Genomic DNA, 21,039 nt, shown 5'->3' with positions numbered 1-21,039 from the left:
TTTACTTGTTGACAGTGGACATGCCTGACTCAGAAATAGATGAGCAAATTCATGGGCAGGAGTAGAAATCAGGTGCTCTTAGGAAATATGTGGTTCGCCTTCCATTCTCAGCCTTTCCCTCTAGTTGTAGATTTGCCTAGGGCTGTATTCTTCTGTTCAGTTTTAGGAGGTCAGCCTGCTTAGGCCTTGGGTTTTCATTCATCTTCCTTTCAGACTCCATCTTTCTGCAGAAAGAGAACTGAGTGAAAAGTCGGAGAGCTTCCATTGTAGAAAGGAGCTGCACGCAGCCAGAAGTGGGCTGTCCAGGCATTACGTAGCCCTGCTTTGCATTTTCACCTGGAAGCTTTGAAGAAAAACTTGTACATTTGTTTCATCTTCTTTTTTAAAAACTAATCTATTTTTAAAATTTTCTAAAATATTTTAATCTATAAAATGGAAGCACCGACAAGACCATAGCATAAGAGGGGTACAACTCCACACAATTCCTACAACCAGAACTCCGTATCCCATCCCCTCCCCTGATAGCTTTCCTATTCTTTATCCCTCTGGGAGTATGGACCCAGGGTCATTGTGGGATGCAGAAGGTGGAAGGTCTGGCTTCCGTAATTGCTTCCCCGCTGAACATGGGCGTTGACAGGTGGATCCATACTCCAATCCTATCTCTCTCTTTCCCTAGTGGGGCAGAACTCTTGCCTCCAGGGTTATCACTGGGGCTCAGTGCCTGCACTATGAATCCACTGCTCCTGGAGGCCATTTACCCCATTTTGTTGCCCTTGCTGTTATTGTTGCCATTGCTGCTGTTGTTGGATAGGACACATAGAAATGTAGAGAGATGGGGAAGACAGAGAGGGGGAGAGAAAGGTAAATGCCTGCAGACCTCTTCACCACTTGTGAAGCGAGCCCTTGCAGGTGGGGAGCCGAGGGCTCAAATTGGGGTCCTAAAGCCCATCTTTGTGCTTTGTGCCATGTGTACTTAACCCGCTGCGTTACCACCCAACGGCTGATGCTTAAAAAATAAATATATATATACATATATATGTATATATATATATATATACATTAGGTACATTAATGGCTTACAGTAAGTACATGCATAAAGTTTCTTTCAAAATTTTTTTTATTATCTTTATTTGTTTATTGGATAGAGATAGCCAGAAATTGAGAGGGGAGAAGGACAGAGACAGAGAGATACCTACAGCCCTCTTTACCACTTGTGAAGCTTTCCCCCTGCAGGTTTGAGCCCCCGGTCCTTGAGCACTGTAACATGCACACTCAACCAAGTGTACCACCCACCCAGCCCCTGTACAATTTCTCAGTTGTCTGCAAAACACACTCACCCCCAGCCAAGGTCCTCCTCCACCATCTCACATCAAGACCTGAAAGCCCCTTTGTACCCGCTCCCACCTGAGTCCTTTACTTTGGTGCAATGAACCAAACCCAGTACAAGTTCTACTGTGTGCTTCTCATTTCTGCTCTTATTTCTCAGCTTCTGGCCATGAGTGAGGTCCTTCTACTTTCGGGCTTATTTGACTTCACAGGATTCCTTGAAGCTCTAGCCAAGATGAAATGAAGAAGGTGACTTCATCATTCTTAACAGCTGAGTAGTGTTCTGTGTGTATATATAACACAACTCTCTCATCTTTTGTTGGAAACCTGGGTCACTTCCAGGTTTTGACCATTACAAATCATGTTTTTATGAACATATGTACACACAACTTTTTGGACTGATGTGTTTGGTTCCTTAGGATATATCCCCAGGCGATGGAATTGCAGGGTCAGATGGCAGGTCCATTTCTAGCCTTCTGAGAATTCTTCAGACTGCTCTCCACATGGGTTGAACCCATTTATGTTTCGTGTTCTTAATTATCACTTTTGAACACAAGGAACAAACACTATCTCTTCGAAAATAAGTAAATTCACTAGTTAATATCATGAAGCCAGACATACCAGGCTCTCCTTTTTTGTTGTTGCTGCTACTTGTTTGTTTTAGCATTTTTTCTAACCCTGGGGCCATCATGCATATTTCATTAACTCAATCTATGTTCTAATCAACTTGGAAGGGAAAAATAACATCATTCAAATAACTGCTTGTCTCAAAGATTAGTTGGGAGTCCAAGGGAAGGATATATGGCAGGACAGAAAGATAACATAAGGGGAAAAAAAAGTAGTTTCTGTTAAAGCACAAAGAGGTCCTATTTTAAGAGGTGGCTGATGAACCCTTAATTGAAGCTCATCTCGGTGGTATTATCATTAGTAAACAGGAGAGGGAAGTCTAAGGAAAGTAATTAGCTCCTGGAGACAGCAATGGCACTCTAGCTTTCTCTGATGTTAGAGCCATAGGCCTATCCTTAGAGGACTTTGCTGCTTCTACCACTTGGTCATAGAAACAATTCATTTTTATGGGCACTAAAGGTAAGTCTCAATTGCAGAGAAATTCAGTGTTAGCTGGCAGCCTGCCCAACAAACAAGCAAATTCAAGAACCCTTGGAGACCTCCTTTCCTATTTACTGTATAAGTCCCTGGAAAATCTTCAATTTGATTCTAGATAAGAGAGAAATAATCCCTGCCACACAGCTTTTATAAGTTTAGGACATAAACTTTAAAACCTGCTTTGAGTTAAAGAGACCGCACCAGAAAAATGTTGTGGAAGAGAACATACTAAGCAAAATAATATTCCAGTTATCTGTTTCTGGCCCTAGGGATGGGTAAGGACTAGGTCAGGCTTTTTCGGCACCTTCAATCTGTTTTTATCAATCCATTTTATATGGTGTTCTAAGAAAGGATGTCTATTTACTTTCCAATTTAGATGTGTGAACATCACAGGCAAGTAGGTTTTGACGTGTATCTACAAGCCGGTTACTTCACTTGTTTATAGTAATACAATGCACGATCACTAACACATAGATTGCACTCAATCAAGCATGCTATTTTTGATGATTTCAGTTAATGTTAAAAAGTTACTCTCTATGCACAAGGGTAAAATTGTCTTGTATCACATACAAACTCATCAGCACCATGCACTGCTGTGAAGAAGAATCCCTAATCACCTTGTTTTCTCTATTCAGTCCTGATAAGCTCAAGCATGTTGTGCATTGCACCCAATTGATGACATATCAGAACAGAAGACCAGGCACTTTGTTGATGTAATTCCCCCAAGCCCTTTATAGCTGAGTCTTGAGAAAAATGGCTTATTTATACTGCTACTAAATATAATGAATGAAGCAGAAGAAACTCTCTCCTCTCTTATTCAGCATCTTCCTACTCTAGATTTTTCTCTCTTCTTAAAAATCTTTCATCAGCTTATGTTGGCTATATTTCCTGTTTCCTTCCATTCCATTATTAACATGCTAGTCTTTCATGAACTCAATTCTTTGTCTTACTGGCATCTCAAAGCAAATATTCTCTTTCAACTATACTCTCACAACCAGACAGAAATGCTAGGCCTGAGAACAACAAACCTCAGAGGACTTGACTTAATGGACTAAGAAGCCCTAGGCTGGAGCTTGCTATTCAGCAGAACACATCACTGAGGGGCAGGTAACTGCTCCCACAGGGGTACTTTCTCTGTCAGAGCTCACTCTCAGTGCTACTGTCAGTAAAACTGGTCATAGCTGAGCGGACAAGCAAGTGAAACCTCACTAGAAGTACTTCTGCACCCATAATGATCCTGGGTCCATACTCCCAGAGGGATAAATAATAGGAAAGCTATCAGGGGAGGGGATGGGATATGGAGTTGTGGTGGTGGGAATTGTGTGGAGTTGTACCCCCTCTTATCCTATGGTTTTTGAAAGTGTTTCCTTTTTATAAATATAAATAAAAAATAAATTAAACACACACACAAGTACAGTTAGAACACGGCAGCCATTAAAGCTCAGGGCAGCGATGGTGAGATCTTGTCAGGCTCTTCAGGCACCTGCTCAGGGGACTGATGATAGGGGTTGGTCTTTGGTGTGCTGAAGATGGAGGAAGTGGTGAATGCCCTGTGTGGCTGGATGGCATGTCTGGGAGAGTCAGTGTGGAGGATCCCAAAGGCATAAGCTCTGGCTGAGAGATACCAAAATAAGTCTTTGGGTATGGCAGCAAACGGCAGCAAACAGCTGGACTCACTGAACATCAGTTGAGGAAGCACCACCCACATAAATCAGCAGTGCTGTGCTGCTTGCTGGCCGACATGGAAACACCACTGAAAACCCAGAGCAGAGGGCTTACCAGAGAAACACAGTGAGTGCATCCCCACCTTTAGAAAACACAAGATGTGTATTACCTGCTATAAAAAAAAGAGAGGAAGTGGTGAGTAGTGTTCAGGGTGGTGGTGTGGGGTGTGTGTGTGTGTGTGTGTGTGTCTACAGACAAGGCTGAAGAAAGCAGACTTACTATCTTGCTTATCTCAGCTGAGGTTTCACACACAAATGCCAAGCGGATGCTCATGTTTATTGGTGGAAGGAGGCAGGGAGGAATGTCAAACAGGCAGCAGCAACAAAAAGCACCAGCAAACAAAATGTTCCCTGTAAAGAGTCGGGCGGTGGCACAGCGGGTTAAGTGCAGGTGGCGCAAAGCACAAGGACCTGCTTAAGGATCCCGATTCGAACCCCCCGGCTCCCCACCTGCAGGGGGGTCACTTCACAGGCGGTGAAGCAGGTCTGCAGGTGTCTGTCTTTCTCTCCCCTCTCTCTGTTCCCCTCCTCTCTCCATTTCTCTCTGTACTATCCAACAATGACAATATCAACAATAACTATAACAATAAAACAAGGGCAACAGAAGGGAATAAAATAAATACAAAAATGTCCATTGTATTTTATTGGGAGGGTTACTAATTTACACTATAGTCCTTAATGCACAGGCATAGTCTCTACTCTCCCGATTGACGTCTAGGAGACACATCAGAATCGCAATGGCCCTTTTCGTCCATCATGTACCAGGACTCCAACACTCTTTCCACCCTTTTCCTTGCCCTCCTTCCCCTTAATCCTTTGCTTTGGTGCAATACATCCAGACTCTGTCCAAGTTTCATTTTATACCCTTCATTACTGCCCTTTATTCGTAAGTTCCATCTATTGCATACCTTATGTTTTTGTTCATTAATCCTTTCTTAATAAAAAATTTTTAAAAAATGGCACTATCTTTATTTATTTATTGGATAGAGACAGCCAGAAATGGAGAGGGAAGAGGGGGGTGATAAAAAGGGAAACAGACAGAGAGACACTTGCAGCACTGCTTCACCACTCGCAAACCTTTCCCCCTGCATTTGGGGGCTAGGGGCTCAGACCCAGGTCCTTATGTATTGTAACATGTGCATTAAACCAGGTGTGTCACCACCTGGCCTCACAGGTAAGAAACTTATAAAAATAAAAAGAGAGAGAGAGAGAGATCAAAACTATGCTGACACTTGTAATTGGTGCTACCCTGCCTTAGTTTAACCAAGAAAAGGAAAAGTAGTTTTTAGGGTAAGGAAGACCCCTGGCAAGTTTGAGAGTCACAAGAATACTGGTTGGTCATGAAATTAAGCTAGTGTCCCCGGGTCCGAGCCTACAGAGACAATGCCAACAAACATCAAGGGCAGTGTGTATCCTGGCCCTCTTTCCCTTGGTACTCTGCACAAATGCCACAAATACAGAGCTGCAGCTTGGCTGGCTAGGATCCCAGAGCAGCAGTGTGCCCTGCAGCTGGGAGTGGAGGAGCCCACACCTATCTGTGACTGGAACAGCAAAGCCAGGAAGCAGACCAAAGTGAGACATAAAGCAAACTCTTAGTTCACAGGGGCAGGCCTGAGCTCACTAAGGGTTATGGGGCTCTAAACAGTAAAATCTGCACCAAAGCAAAGGATTCTGGGGTGCGGGGAGGAGCAGGAGGGTATTGGGTCCTGGTGTATGATGGCAGAAGAGGACCCAAATTGAGGGTGTGAATGTCCTGTGGACGCCTGTCACTGGGAGATGAGAAGTTGTATCCATGTGTCAACAACTGTAGTTGTTGTAAACAACAACTACAGTTGTAAATTAGTTTACAGTAGTAAACTAATAAGCCCACAAAAAAAGAATTTTGAAACAAAGGCAGAAGTGGGGCCAGGCAGTGGTACACTGGGTTAAGCACACAGTATTATGCACAAGGACCCGTGCAAGGATTTGGGATTGAGCCCCTGGCTCCCCATCTACAGGGGTTTGCTTCACAAGCAGTGAAGTAGGTCTGCAGGTGTCTATCTTTCTCTCCCTCTCGGTCTTCCCGCCCCTCTCAATTTCTCTGTCTTATCAAATAAAAAAAATGAAAAAAAAAAAAGGCTGAGTGGGGGGAATAGCCACTGGGAGCAGTGGATTCATAGTGCCAGCGCAGAGCCCCAGCGATAATCCTGGAAGCCACAGAAAGAAAGAAAAAGGCAGAAGGTCCATGCCCTGTGCTGCAGTGGTGGCAGTGTGGTGGTTGTGAGAAGTGCTGGTACATATTTTAGGGGGGATCTAAAATTGTACCCCTGAAGCAACACTTCTCTTAGAAAACAACATTTCCTAAATAAAAATACATTTCTAAAACTATTTTTAACTAGAGTGGGTAGGTGGGTGTTTGCCGGGGCAAGATCTTAATGTGTGGAATAAAGGATAAGTGTCATTTGTGTGTGTACGTGTGTATGTGAGAGCCAGCATCTCTCTCTCTCTCTGTGTGTGTATGTGTGTGTGTGTATGGTGTATGAGAGCCAATGTTTATGGTGATGGCCACATGCATGCCCACAGAAGTGTGTGATAGAGACTGTTCTTGTGTTGGGAAAAATGGAAACACACAAACACACACTCATGAGCTCTCTAGAAAATACTTGCCCAGTGCTGGCATTCTCTGGACCATTTAGCCAAATTTCTCTGGAAAAAAAGTGTCTGATGAGTTGGGACAGGTGTTCTAGCTTCTGTACCCAAATTATTTTGGGAAAAGTGGCCAGTGACATTTTTCCTCCAAGTGCTACAAAGTGCCTTGAGAACTAATCAAAGTGCTGAGAAGTCCTGCAATGAGGTAAATCGTGTCACCTTGAAAAAAAAAAAAATCAAGGCTCTCGAGAACGTATTTGACTATGAACACCTTCATTCCAAGAACAGATCCCAATAGCTGCCAGGAGACTGGTGTTCCAGGAAACCCATTGCTGGGAAAAGCTTCTGGGAAGTTTTCAGAGCCACAGGAGCACAGGGTGGTGCTGGGGGAGGTGACTTGACTGAACTATGGGAAACATGTTCTAGTAAGACAGAATCCCTTGCAGACCTGATCATTTCTGCAAGCTGCCTTCAAAGCTAAGTTAGCACTCAAAATTCTTGAGCAGGTAGCCTTTGTGTACAAGTATTAACTCTCTGTGATTTGCATTTTAAAGGAGGAGAGATTCTGGCCTCTTCTATACAAATCAAGGCGCTATTGAAGTGTTCTCTAAGCATGTGCTGGGCCCTAAGTGACTGAGAGCTCTAATTTGCAATCTGACTAATGTGATGTCTTATGAATAATGCAGGGTAAGGAAGTGCTAATTGCTTTCCCTGGTCATACCTGCAGCCCCACGAAAACAGATTGGGGATGTTAAAACACGCAGCCTCTCGAACTGCAGAACCATTTAAATACAAATAAGAAATAGTCTGGCTGAATGAAATGGGAAATAATAATATTGATGATGATGCTAATTTTTCTACCAGGTTATGAGCAGAACTGACACCGGCTAAAGGTCCAACTCATTTCAGACAGGCTCTGTGTAAATTACCAAGAGAGAATGCATTACATACCACAGCTAACCCTGAGCACTTCCTGTGGGCTGGGCACTCTTGTGAACACTGCACTCTCATTCAGGTGAGGTGGTGGCTCACCTACTGGCCCACTGACAGGTGAGAAAGCCAAGTCTCAGCCACCAGCCATTCTGCCGGGAGATACAGAGCTATTTGAGCAGGGAAAGCAGTTAGCTTTGAGTGTGCCTCTGAATCATGTGGGCTTCCTCCTTCCCACTGTACTTTCGATATCTGTGCATGTATGTGTGATATATGGAGAGACACATAATACATGTATATTTACTCATTAATGAGAGAGAGAGAGAGAGAGAGAGAGAGAGAGAGAGAGAGAGAGAGGACATCACTTCAGGATATGTGGTGTAGGAGGTAGGATTTCAGGACCTCACATATGCAAGTCCTGTGGTCTATCACTGAGCGTCTTTCTCCCTACCGCCATATTGTATAGTTGTGCTTTTCTCCAATTTTATAATAAACAGATGTGCTCTTAACAGCTCTGATAAAGTGGTTCATGTCAGAGTTCAGTCACTTCCCCAAAGGACACGGACATAGTAACAGAGAAGAGCAAAACCAGGTTGAGTAGCAAATGCCCCAACTGACACCCATGCTCGAGGTCTCTCTTCAACCTCATACTCCAAGTCCAGGAAATGCCACTTGATTTTTTTCCCCCCGTGGACAGCCTGTGATCTATTCAGCACTCACATACACCAGGAAAGCAATACAAGCAGTGGATGTTGTGTTTTGCATTTGGGGATTCCTGTCTGGATTTCAACACTAATGCTAACACTTGAAGTCAAAACACATTTTCTTTCTTCCCCAACTCAACTGGAATCTTGCCTGTTTCAACAAACTGCTCTCCATATGCTTCTAGATGGAAAGCTGATGAGAAGCCAGACATGATGGCACAGGGATTCGAGGCAAAATGCAGGCTTCACGTAGGCACCTGCGGCTCAGAGAGCACATAAACATGCCTGGGTCAACAATGCCATCAACCTCTCTGCCACTGGCCAATTGAGAGGATTCTGGGATGTCACCTTTTAGAAAGAAACAGACATAGCAAAACATGAAGCTATGGTTGAGGGAATCAAGAAGCTTAATGCCAGAAACAAGGGAAACACACTATTCACATGTTCTTCTCTGAGGCAAGGCAGCTCACAGATTTTCACTGCATTTAATTGGCCTGAATCACCCTGGGAGGGACAAGGAGGGGGCCATTACTGGTTTCATTAACAGATGTTAACAAGAAAGGACAGCATGCCCCAGGAGGGCAGCAGGTGACAGATCTGAAACTGGACCCAAAGCTGTTCTGAAAGGCTCATGTTCTTTCTAGGACACAACATTCCTTCCTGAGATCAAAACAGAGAGAAGCTTGTTTTTTTTTTTTTTTTTAAGTTGGGCAAAAGAGCTGTTCCCAGATGTGACTATGAACAAAAGGTTTGCTCTACTTAACTCAATGCAGGTGAGCTGGGACCGTGACATGGAAATAGAGGGAAATAAATGGAGTACGATGGAAATGCATTATTTATTTATTTATTTATTCATTTATTTATTTGGAAATGCATTTCTAACCATGAATTTTGGGAAATAGAAGAGATGGATAGCCTTTTGGATCTGAGCTCCTTGTTATTATGGATCTGAGTTCCTTATCATTAAAGGCTCCAGGGAATATAAGTGCCAAAGTCTCTTTAATTCAAAGAATCTAAATGTAGGAAGCTGGGTGGTGGAACATTTGGTTAAGCACATATGTTACAATGCCCAAGAACTTAGGTTCAAGCCCCCATCCCCACCTGCAGAAGGAAAAGCTTTGCAAGAGGCAAAGCAGTGCTGCAGGTTTCTCTCTACCTCCCTGTCTCTCCACTCTCATCTCAATTTCTGACTCTACCCAATAAATAAATAAATAATAATAAAGAAGTTAAACTAATTAAGTTATATACATCACAGGTATCTTTGCTATCAGGAACATGTCTCTTCCTGTTTATTTATTTATTTTTGCCTCCAGGGTTATCACTGGGACTTGGTGCCTGCACTAAAATTCACTGCTCCTGGAGGCCATTTTTCCCATTTTGTTGCCCTTGTTGTTGTTGTTATTACTGCTGCTGTTGTTGTTAGATAAGACAGAGAGAAATAAAGAGAGGAGGAGAAGGCAGAGAGGGGGAGAGAGAGAGACACCTGCAGACTTGTTTCACCGCTTGTGAAACGACTCCCCTCCCCCACAGGTGGGAAGCCAGGACCTTGAACCAGGCTCCTTATGCCAGTCCTTGTGCTTTGTACCATGTGCACTTAACCCACTACACTACCACCTGCCCCCCTTCAATTTCTTATCTGGGTGATCTTATCCTCAACTGCTGGTCCCCAGTCTCCATACTGCCTAAAGAGGAAAACTATTGCTTCCCAGACCAGGCTAGTTGAAGGTTAAACTGGTAAGACCTCTGAATGGCTGAGGAGCCCATGGTGATCACCTGGTGGTGTGACTCGTTCCCTCTTGATTCTGAGGCGAGTGTCAGAGTTCAGGGGAGAACTGCAGGTGCTGCTCTGGGGACCTACCTGCCAGGAAAACAGCTGCCTTGGATAGTGTGCTGCTTTGCCATGTGCAGGACACAGGTTCAAGCCTGGCCCCCACCATACTGGTGGAAGCTTTTTGTGCCATGGCGCCTGCCTCTCTCTCTCTCTGCCTGTGTCTGTCTGTCTGTCTCTAATAAAGAACAACAAAGCCTTGGTAATGTACCATGTGCAAGAACGCAGGTTCATGTCCTGATCCTTGCTTACAAGGGGGATGCTTCAAGAGCAGTGAAGCAAGTTTGTAGGTGTCTCTCTTTCTCCATAAGGATCCCGGTTCGAGCCCCCAGCTCTCCACGTGCAGGGGAGTCGCTTCACAGGCGTTGAAGCAGGTCTGCAGGTGTCTCTCTTTCTCTTCACTCTCTGTCTTCCCCTCCTCTCTCCATTTCTCTCTGTCCTTTCCAACAATGAGGACTTTCTGTTTGCTCCCAACCAGCAGGCGGGAGCTATGTGGCTTGCCTTATGTGCATTTTCTCTTTAAACCATCTGCAATATTACTGTCTCCGTTTGACAGCAACTTGTCAAAAACCAACCCCACAGCTGCTGATTGTATAAACTGATTGCAAACCCAGTTAGCTCTGCTCCAGAGCAGGTTCTCTTTCCATTGCCCTGCCTCCTAGGATCCTCTTTTTTATTTTCTTCTCTCCAGGGTTATCACTGGGGCTCATGAATTATCCCTACTGCAGGTGGGAAATGGGGCCTCCAGCCCAAATCCTTGCACTTAGTACTATGTGAGCTTAGCCAGGTGCCTAGCCACCCAGCAGCCCTCAGAACCTCTTCATCTGACAGAATCTTTGCTTTCTTCTACATTTTATAGTCACTCCTTTGAATAGTTTTAAGGGCCTCAATTATTATTTTTCTTAATGATTTAGCTTCAAATTCATGTCACATGCCAGAAACCAAGTAACAACAACAGTAATAACTACAAAAATAAAAAAAAACAAGAGCAACAAAATAAATAAATATTTTTTTTAAAAAATAATAAAAGTAAGATTATGTCTGTAACAAAAATAATTTGTATTCTAAAGTCTTTGGTATTGTCAACTTAGTCTCAGATATCTAAAGAAAGGGGGAGTGTTTAAATTCTCTCCTAGATCTCCAAGAAAAAATTAATTCTGACCCATTGCCCTATTGTCTACAGAACACACCTGAGCTCCCGACCTGTCATATGCCTGAGCAAGTCTCTCTCCCCATCACCTGAACGCGTCTGTATCCAGAACCATATTCCGTAGTGTAAACATCACCACCTCCAGCTTTCAAGAGCATGCCTCCAGGAGACTAGGTTCAAGTACAAAATATGGCCTTTCTTTCTTTCTTTCTTTCTTTCTTTCTTCCTTTCTCTCTCTCTCTCTCTCTCTTTTCTTTCTTTATTTCTCTCTTTCTCTCTATCTATATATATATATTTTTTTTTTTACCAGAGCACTGTTCATCTCTAACTTTTATGGTGGTGTGGGGGATTGAACCTGGGACTTTGGAGCTTCAAGCATGACAGCCTCTTTGCATAACTATTATGCTACCTACTCACCACCCCACATATGGATTTATTTTTGCACTTTTATTTGTAGGGACAGCAAAACAGAAGTGCATGTGTTAGGTAGATTAACTTAAATTTTAAATGCCCCAAACAATAAAACCCGAACGATCTTGTAGTTCCTAACCTCGACGTGACTATAAGCACGCACACTGAAAAACAACAGTAAGCACCTGTGCTTTGTGAGCGAGCACCACGGTCCTGAGTTGATACAGATGTTTAAGTACACACCCACCTGCACAGTCTATGGATGCAGCTCCGCATTCATCTGTACACACAAGATGCTACTTAAAAGGCGAAATCTAAAAGCAAGCAGAAAGTCTAGTGCTCATTTCGTCCCGAGCTCTCTCGTACACGTCACCCTTATAACACACAGCACCATACGCCAACTTGGGATCCTTAGAGGCCTGTGCTCGCTATGTGAAGCATGCTGGGAATGCTCCTCACTAAGTGAAAACAGACAGCAATTCCCTTTTTATGGGGGGCCAGGTGGTGACTCCCCCGGTAAAGCACATAGGTTACTACTATTCACAAGGACCTGGGTTCAGGCCTCAGGTCCCCACTTGCAGGGAGGAGTCTTTCTTCCTGATCTGTAGAGCAGAGCTGCAGGTGTCCATCTTTCTCTCTGTCACTGACTATCTCTCTGTCACATTGAAAAAACAGGGACAATAAAAAGGCCATCAGGAAAGGCCACACAGGCACCAAGTCAAAGCCATAATCCTAGTGACAAAAAAGTCCCTTTTTTATGAATAAATTGCAAGTCAATAGTCAGAAAACACTGTCATATTCTATTCTATTCTATTCTATTCTATTCTATTCTATTCTATTCTATTCTATTCTATTCGCTGTGACGAGGTGATGGAAATGTTTATTTAATTCAGGGGGTGATATGTTGAAGGCTGCAGAACAGTAATAGTACCTTTGTTAAGACGAACTGAAAGTTTCTGTGACAAGATAAAGTGCTGTCAGTGACAAAAAAAAGGGCTCTGTGGGGCACTTGCCTCAGCACTAACTCTAATGTTTTGACACAATTACATGTGAATTAGGTGAATCTTTAAACTAAGTAGATTTTACTCAAACATAAATTATTCTAAGGTTATGGCCATTGCCCATAAAAATGTAGGGAAGCCATGGTCATGAATCAAATTGCCGTAAATAACTACTGAATGTGTACTTGGTTTCTGGCATGTGACATGAATTTGAAGCTAAATCATTAAGAAAAATAATAATTGAGGCCCTTAAAACTATTCAAAGGAGTGACTATAAAATGTAGAAGAAAGCAAAGATTCTGTCAGATGAAGAGGTTCTGAGGGCTGCTGGGTGGCTAGGCACCTGGCTAAGCTCACATAGTACTAAGTGCAAGGATTTGGGCTGGAGGCCCCATTTCCCACCTGCAGTAGGGATAATTCATGAGCCCCAGTGATAACCTTGGAGAGAAGAAAATAAAAAAGAGGATCCTAGGAGGCAGGGCAATGGAAAGAGAACCTGCTCTGGAGCAGAGCTAACTGGGTTTGCAATCAGTTTATACAATCAGCAGCTGTGGGGTTGGTTTTTGACAAGTTGCTGTCAAACGGAGACAGTAATATTGCAGATGGTTTAAAGAGAAAATGCACATAAGGCAAGCCACATAGCTCCCGCCTGCTGGTTGGGAGCAAACAGAAAGTCCTTCCTTGCACCAGTCACATGCTACACAGCCCCTCTGTTTCCACTGAAAGATTTTCCTAGCACAGCCGTTAGCGTATGAAAAATATTAATCAATGAGATTCAAACTCTTTTTTTATTTTTTTAATTTTTTTTTTCCTCCATGGTTATTGCTGGGCTTGATGCCTGCACCATGAATCCACCGCTCCTGGAGGTCATTTTTTCCCCCTTTTGTTGCCCTTGTTGTTGTAGCCTCATTGTGGTTATTATTATTACCATTGTTGATGTTGTTCATTGTTGGATAGGACATAGAGAAATGGAGAGAGGAGGGGAAGACAGAGAGGGGGAGAGAAAGATAGACACCTGCAGACCTGCTTCACTGCCTATGAAGTGACTCCCCTGCAGGTGGGGAGCCGGAGGCTCGAACGCCGGTCCCTGCGCTTTGCACCACATGCGCTTAACCCACTGAGCCACCGCCTGACCCCCGAGATTCAAACTCTAAGGGTACATGCCACAAAACTCAGACGTGGTCGAAGTACTGCCACCTATTTCGGTTATTTCCAGAAATGATATTCCAAAGACACACTGTCTCCGGCATCCTTTTTCGCCCTCTTCCTTCCCTTCCCTGTTTCCCTCTTGCTTCCTCCCGGCTGTCTGAATACATAGTCACATCGTTTTTTTTCCCAACTGTAGCCCTATCTCCATCCTATTATTTAATCCTAAGATTAAATACTCAAAACATTTGTATGATGTCCCCAATCTCTGATTTTATCATCCAGGGAGATTCAGATCAGGTGGCAGAGCAAGCAGGTTCTTGGGCAGTAATGCAGGTTTGAAGACGACTACTGCTACTGTTCTGGGGGTGAGTGTGGGTAGATTACACCCAGTTGCAGGTCCCCCTGTCCTGAAGTCTGGCTTCCACTCTCCACCATCATGGCTGACATTCCTCTTTCCCCCACTGCATGCTGAGGTGACCTTATGTCCTCACTTCTGGCAAACCAGGTGCTGCAGTGGACGCAGCGCCAGAGAAACCATCACAGGTAGCCCAGACCCGAGCACCATTACTAAGTTCCTTGATGTGGACACACCTCTGATACAGCTCTGTTTCCTTCATTGCCAAGGAAGATAAGAAAAAAAGTCCTTAAGAAGACAGACTGCAGTCAGAAATATGTGGCTTCCAATCTTGCTTTTCCTACTTCTGAGCAATGTGACATTTTATAAGTTACTTAACTTCTTTCGACATGAAAATATCTTTATATGTAAAAAGGCAAAAATCATGTCGTCATAGGCTAATCTGATAAAAGTCTAGAAGAAAATATCTCTGTTTCCTAATCTAATAGTATCAGAGCATAAGCAGACAGCATCTTATTTTTATTACTACGAGGACTGTAAGATTAGCCAATATCTTTCATGCCTATGATTGCATTCCTCTAGAAAAGCACTCCAGTTTATTTACATTATGAAGGAAGTGAGAGGTACAAAATAAGACTCAGACTTAAAGGGACTCTGGAGAGCCAGAAATTACCAAAGACAAACCAGCCAAGTAAACTACAAGAAATATAAAAGCCAAAGAACTAATGCTAAACAGAAACATCAAGCCCCGTGAGGAAGAAGCGTCAACATTGAGACACTGAGTGGCTTTGTGTTTAAAGGGACATGAGGATTATTAATAGGAACCACATAGTGGAGACATTTTCTCCAACGTAAACAATTACTAGAACTTCAAGAATGTATGTCATCATATTTCATGACATGTGGATCTAGATATATAAGCCAGACTTATAGGTCTTGCACCTTTAAATTGTCTAGATATATATCCAGACATATAGGTCTTGCACCTTTAAATTGTCTAGATATATAAACCAGACATATAGGTCTTGCACTTTTAAATTGTCTATAGAAAAACATGATTTGAAAAGTTCCAGTTTGAACCATCTACGACATAGTAGTCACATGAGACGATCAAGGAGACAAGTCTGTGTGTTTGGTAATCTGAGTTATATGATAAGAAGTAAACCAAAAGTACAATGGACAGGAACTTGTATGTTTAGTAAATACAAGTTTTAGGGGAGTGGGGTGGTAGCACAGCAGGGTAAGCACAGGTGGCGCAAAGAGCAAGGACCAGCTCAAGGATCCGGGTTTGAGCCCCAGGTTCCCACCTGCAGGGGAGTCATGTCATAGGTGTAGAAGCAGGTCTGCAGGTGTCTATCTTTCTTTCTCCTTCTCTATCTTCCCTCCTCCTTTGACTTCTCTCTGTCCTATCCAGCAACTAAAACAACAATAATAACTACAGGGGGTGGGGTCGGGCAGTAGCACAGCAGGTTAAGCGCATGTGGCGCAAAGCACAAGGACCTGCATAAGGATCCCAGTTCGACCCCCTGGCTCCTCACCCGCAGGGAAGTCCCTTTACAAGGGGTGAAGCAGGTCTGCAGGTGTCTTTCTCTCCTCCTCTCTGTCTTCCCCTCTTTTCTCCATTTCTCTCTGTCCTATCCAACAACACTGACATCAATAACAACAACAATAATAACTACAACAATAAAATAACAAGGGCAACAAAATGGAATAAATAAATAAGTATTAAAAAAACAAGTTTTAGGAAGTTTGTCACCAAAGGATGAGGTCTACAAAATATATTTATTTTGTGGAATTGTTTTTACATAAACAGCAGATTCCTAGAGCTTTATAATAACAATAGAAAAAGAGTTGAAGATAGTCTCATTGCAAAAGCGTATTAAAAATAGAACAAAGTGCTTCTTAGTCTTGACCTACTGTTCTTTCAACAAGAACCCTAGAGATTACAGCATCCGTGGGAAGAAAATAAATTACTTCAGAAGTCTAAAAAAGTCTTGAAAATCAGAAAGCTATGATAAGTCTATTAAATGTGACTCATAAGGAGAGGTTTCCACAAATTTGTCTAGCATTAAGGGGAGTGGCTTAGCTACTTCAAAACTGATTTTTTAAAAATATATTTCTTATTTATTGGATAGAGGCAGAGGGAAATCAAGAGGGAAATCAGGGGGATACAGAGAAGGAGAAAGATAAAGAGAGACACCTGCAGTACTGCTTCCAGTCGTTAAGCTTCTCCATGTAGGTGAGGACCAGGGGCTTAAATACATTCTTTATTCTTTTGAAAGTGAAACATTTTTATTAATTTTTGTCCTCTAATGAAAATAAATTAAGATAGAATAGGTATATTAATTTTGAATATAGAAACCTGTCTTAATTTCTTCCAAATGAGAAATGGTCATATTCCTTTATTTCCTCCCAACTTAACTTTTCTGTTCCTATCCTTTTTTTATTTTTTATTATCTTTATTTATTTATTGGGTAGAGACAGCCAGAAGTCAAGAGGAAAGGGGGAGATAGAGAGGGAGAGTGACAGAGACACCTGCAACACTGCTTCACCACTTGTAAAGCTTTCCCCCTGAAGCTGGGGACTAGGGGCTCGAACCTGGGTCCTTGTGCATCGTAACATGTGCACTCAAGCAGATGCACCACCACCCGGCCAGCCCCTGTTCTTATCCTTCTAAAGTAGTATATGCACTTACCAGGAGTTCTCGTGTATTAAGATGATCTCTGTTGCAAAGCCAGTGTCCAGCTGGCATATAGTGTGTGACTGATGTTAATGGCTGTGATGTTATCATCGGCATAAGAGTATGTGAGTCAGCAGCAATGACATTCTCCACAAAGCAAGAAGTCTGCTAAGCATTCTAGGCTACTTCAGAGTGTGACACTGCATATCCTCTTGGAGACACTTGGCTGAGATCCAACCGCCATGCTAGACTGATGCTTTTCTAGGCTGTGGCCTGGGAGACAGGCCTCTCTAGTAGGCTCTCATATACCTCAAGTTGAGAAGAACCTTAGTGAAGCATGATTGGGATAACACCAGCAAGCTATAAAGATTGTTAGTTTTGACTCCCAGAAAAGTCAAGAAAAAATTAACAGAGCCTTAAGATGCATGGTAGAAAGGAAACTGGCGGGCTGACAATGACCTCAACAGAACAAATATCTCTTATGCTTCTGTGTGAACATGAGCTATTGGGACTTTCAGGAAAGTCATGCCTCATTTTTTTAATTATCTTTATTAATTGGATAGAGACAGTCAGAACTTGAGAAGGAAGGGGGAGGGAGGGAGGGAGAGAGAGAGAGAAAGAGAGATACCTACAGCTTTGCTTCAACACTTACCAACCTTCCCCCTTCTGGTGGGGACCAGTGTCTTGAACCCAGGTCCTTGCATACCCAGGTCCTTGCACACTGTAATGTGTGCGCACTTAACCAGGTGTGCCACCACCCTGCCCCATGCCTCATTTTTTCACATAGGAAGACACAGAAAAAAAAATATGCCATGGCCTTTCCAACAACCCAATGCTTTCATGTCCTCTCCTAAGTTCAGATGCAAATCAGTTAAGAATCAGGAAAATATGGGAAAAGAGACCATCTTAAGTACAGATCGCATCATAAGCCACAGCACCTTTACTGAAGTGATTCCTCCCCTCTGAAGAGGGGCAGGGCAGACACAACAAAGGCACTTTTTTGCCTTTTCCCTGGGGCTGGTCTCTGTCCCATCAGTAGACAAGCACCAGGAGATGTACAGACACTTTTGTTACAACTCTATGTTCACTTGTAATGTACAAATACTGCAAGGCACCAGCCCCTACTGCACACAAGCATCCAATTCACTAGGCAGTTTGAATTCAACATGCTATTGCTTCAAAGTGAGTATGAAGTCATAAAGAGACATCTATTCTATTGAATGTCCTTCTTAGTATTGAAATACAGTGCAACTCCCTAAATATTGTTCCCTTTTATATCAAAACATGCTGCACTTACCCTCCCAAACTGCTATGACTGACTATCTCTATTAACATGCATCTTGCTTTTTATCTGAATAGTTGGCTAGTGGCTTAAAGTCTAGTCTTTAAGACCCAGGCATAAGCTCTCATCTCCCCTTGACTGGTTTCTAGGAAACACAAAAGGACCCCACTCTTTCTTCATCCTGCCCCTTCCCCTTCTTCCCAGGAGTCCTTTGCTTGGGTGCAGTACATCATACCCAGCCTAAGTTTCACCTTACCACAAGAGTCTTTTAACTTATATAAGTGTTTACAAATACACTGTAGCAACTATCATGGTAAATTACAGTCTATGATGATAAATCCACAAGGCTGTCTCTAGCAAACATTTCAAACTTCCTTGAGTTAATCACTTGAATAACTTGAGTAACATTTTGGCAAGTAGCAGGAAAAAAAAAATAATCACATCAATTGTACTTTCTTACTGTCAAAAAATTTCTTAACTTTAATGCTCATTTACCCGCCAAGAAATGGCTCTGAAATCTGTGAAAGATCGTGAATGGAAACTTGAATAATGCCACAACCTGTTGCAACGGGGAATGCAAGTCATTCTGAGCCGGCATTCAGATGTCTGCAAGAACTGACACTGAAACCTAACTGACCATCAATAAAACACACAGTCCGTTAGCTTTACCTGCATTGCTGCAGAGACCCACCTGAGACTCAGAGCCAGCAGCTGCTCCTTTGACTTCAGTAGCTCTCCCACTTTGAAGACGGCATACCCCAGGAAGCTTCGCTGAAAACCAGAGAGAAGAGATGGCTTTCATTACCTTCTGCAGCTGTGTGTATTTTACCCATCCTATCGATCTCACAAAATCAGTCTTCAGAAAAAGGAAGCATTATCTCTACGAGTCTGACAAATGCTTCACTGGAAAAGATACAGTTATCAATAACATATCAGCAGGAAGGTATCAAATGGCATAACACAGAAGGCAGGACTTTTCCATAAACTAATTCCCTCGCATATGAAAAGTAGTTTGAAAAGAAAAGACAATAGACTTTGAACATTTACCAAAAACTGTGGCTCTTCTTAGTAGAATTCCTCAAGTCACTGGCAGCAACAACTTTGTATTTCAGATATGAGCAAGTCTGCTAGTTGGAGCTATTTTTATGTGGGACTCTGCACAAGTTATAAATAGAAATGCTATATTTCTCCCTCCATCACAGCAATGTTGAAAGCATTTGTTTCCTTTGTTATTTCTTTACTTAACAGCTGGGACACTTCTATCCCAACACATGTGGGGAAAAATAATAATGGTCCTTATCCAGTTACATTTTCTAAACTTTCTTATCACACTGGGTATTGACTATGATTATTTACTTTCTATACTTCTGACTCATAATATGAAAATATAACTGAGTTTTTAATTAACTTTTTAATTATTTTTCACTTTTACCCAGTGCAAAACTCATGTATTTTTAAAGATTTTATTTATTTATTAATGAGAAAGATAGGAGAGAGAGAGAGAGAGAAAGAACCAGACATCACTCTGGTACATTTGCTGCAGGGGATTGAACTCAGGACCTCATGCCTGAGAGTCTAGTGCCTTAGCCACTGCGCCACCTCCTGGACCACATCATGTTTTTTTTTTTTTTTTTAAATATTTCCAGCAGGGACCATGTGGTGGCACATCTGGATGAGCGCACATGTTACAGTGTGCAAGAACTCAGGTTCAAGCCCCTGGTCCCCACCTGCAGGAGGAAAGCTTCACAAGTGGTGAAGCAGGACTGCAGGTGTCTGTCTCTTTCCCTCTCTGTCTCCCCCTTCTTCTTGATTTCTGGCTGTCTCTATCAAATAAAGATAATGGATTTAATATATATATATATATATTTCTGGCCATATTCTGGTTCCAAATTCATAATAGCATTGTATTCTATAAGCAGGATTTCACATTCACTCCTCAAGGCCAATAACTTAACATATAAATATCAAACATATATTATTACATTTGTAATCGCTGCCTAATGCACTCTGAGACGTCGACATCACCATTTCTGGAACACTGTCTCTCAAGTGGGTTTTGGCAGGTGGCATGAGAACAAAGACTGGATTTAGAGAGTCAGACCAGTAAGGTGTTTGAAGAGGAAGCATGTGGATTTTATTTAAAGAAGTCTATGAACATACTCAGTCTATGAACATAGTCAGTTGTGGAGCACAGAAAAGAAGGTTCAGGACAAAATTTTTCTCTTCCTTTTCAAAACTCTGGCTTAGAACTGGTTCAAAACTCTTAGAGGCTCCCATTTTTAAAATGCAACCTTATTCTAAGGTTGGCAAAGCCCAGACACTACTAAAGATGCATGGATTAATGAGAGTGGTTAATTAACTTGAAACTAAAATTGGTGACTTGAATGTCAAGTCACCAGAGACAGAGGAGTAGGAGGCTGAAGTGTCCAGTGAAGTGTTATGTAGAAACACGATTTGTGAAACAAAGGCGGTGAAATGAGCTGAATCAAGGCAGAAGAGAAAGTCCAATTTCTGTATGAATAAAGCATACAGAAATCTGAGTCTTTATTTTTTTTAGTAGACAGAGAGAACCTGGGAGAGAAGCAATTGAACATAGCATGCCAATGGTTCAGAGACACCTGCTAGAAAATTCTTGGAACAAAGGAGCAACCCTCCCTGACATAATATAAGGCCTCTGTCCTAGGAATCCTCCACCCTTCATTTTGTCAAATTCCCCCTCTGCTATTCATCACCATCTGACATTTTCATTTATTTCACCGTTTCCTCT

General features: G+C 42.5%; 1 protein-coding gene across 7 annotated transcripts in view; it reads right to left on the bottom strand.

The window, feature by feature from the left end:
* INPP4B (inositol polyphosphate-4-phosphatase type II B) overlaps window positions 1-21,039 on the bottom strand; it is a 672,916-nt gene that overhangs the window by 482,831 nt on the left and 169,046 nt on the right. For all 7 annotated transcript variants that reach the window (XM_060179039.1, XM_060179034.1, XM_060179038.1 and 4 more), the window contains exon 7: window positions 18,964-19,043. In XM_060179039.1, coding sequence (XP_060035022.1) covers window positions 18,964-19,043 — 80 coding nt within the window. The remainder of the gene's footprint in view (window positions 1-18,963; window positions 19,044-21,039) is intronic.

This window comes from Erinaceus europaeus, chromosome 19 (assembly GCF_950295315.1).
Source record: "Erinaceus europaeus chromosome 19, mEriEur2.1, whole genome shotgun sequence".
In the NCBI taxonomy this organism is placed as follows: Eukaryota; Metazoa; Chordata; class Mammalia; order Eulipotyphla; family Erinaceidae; genus Erinaceus; species Erinaceus europaeus.
Note: the sequence above shows the minus strand (reverse complement) of the source record. Positions and strands in the feature narration are given on the sequence as shown.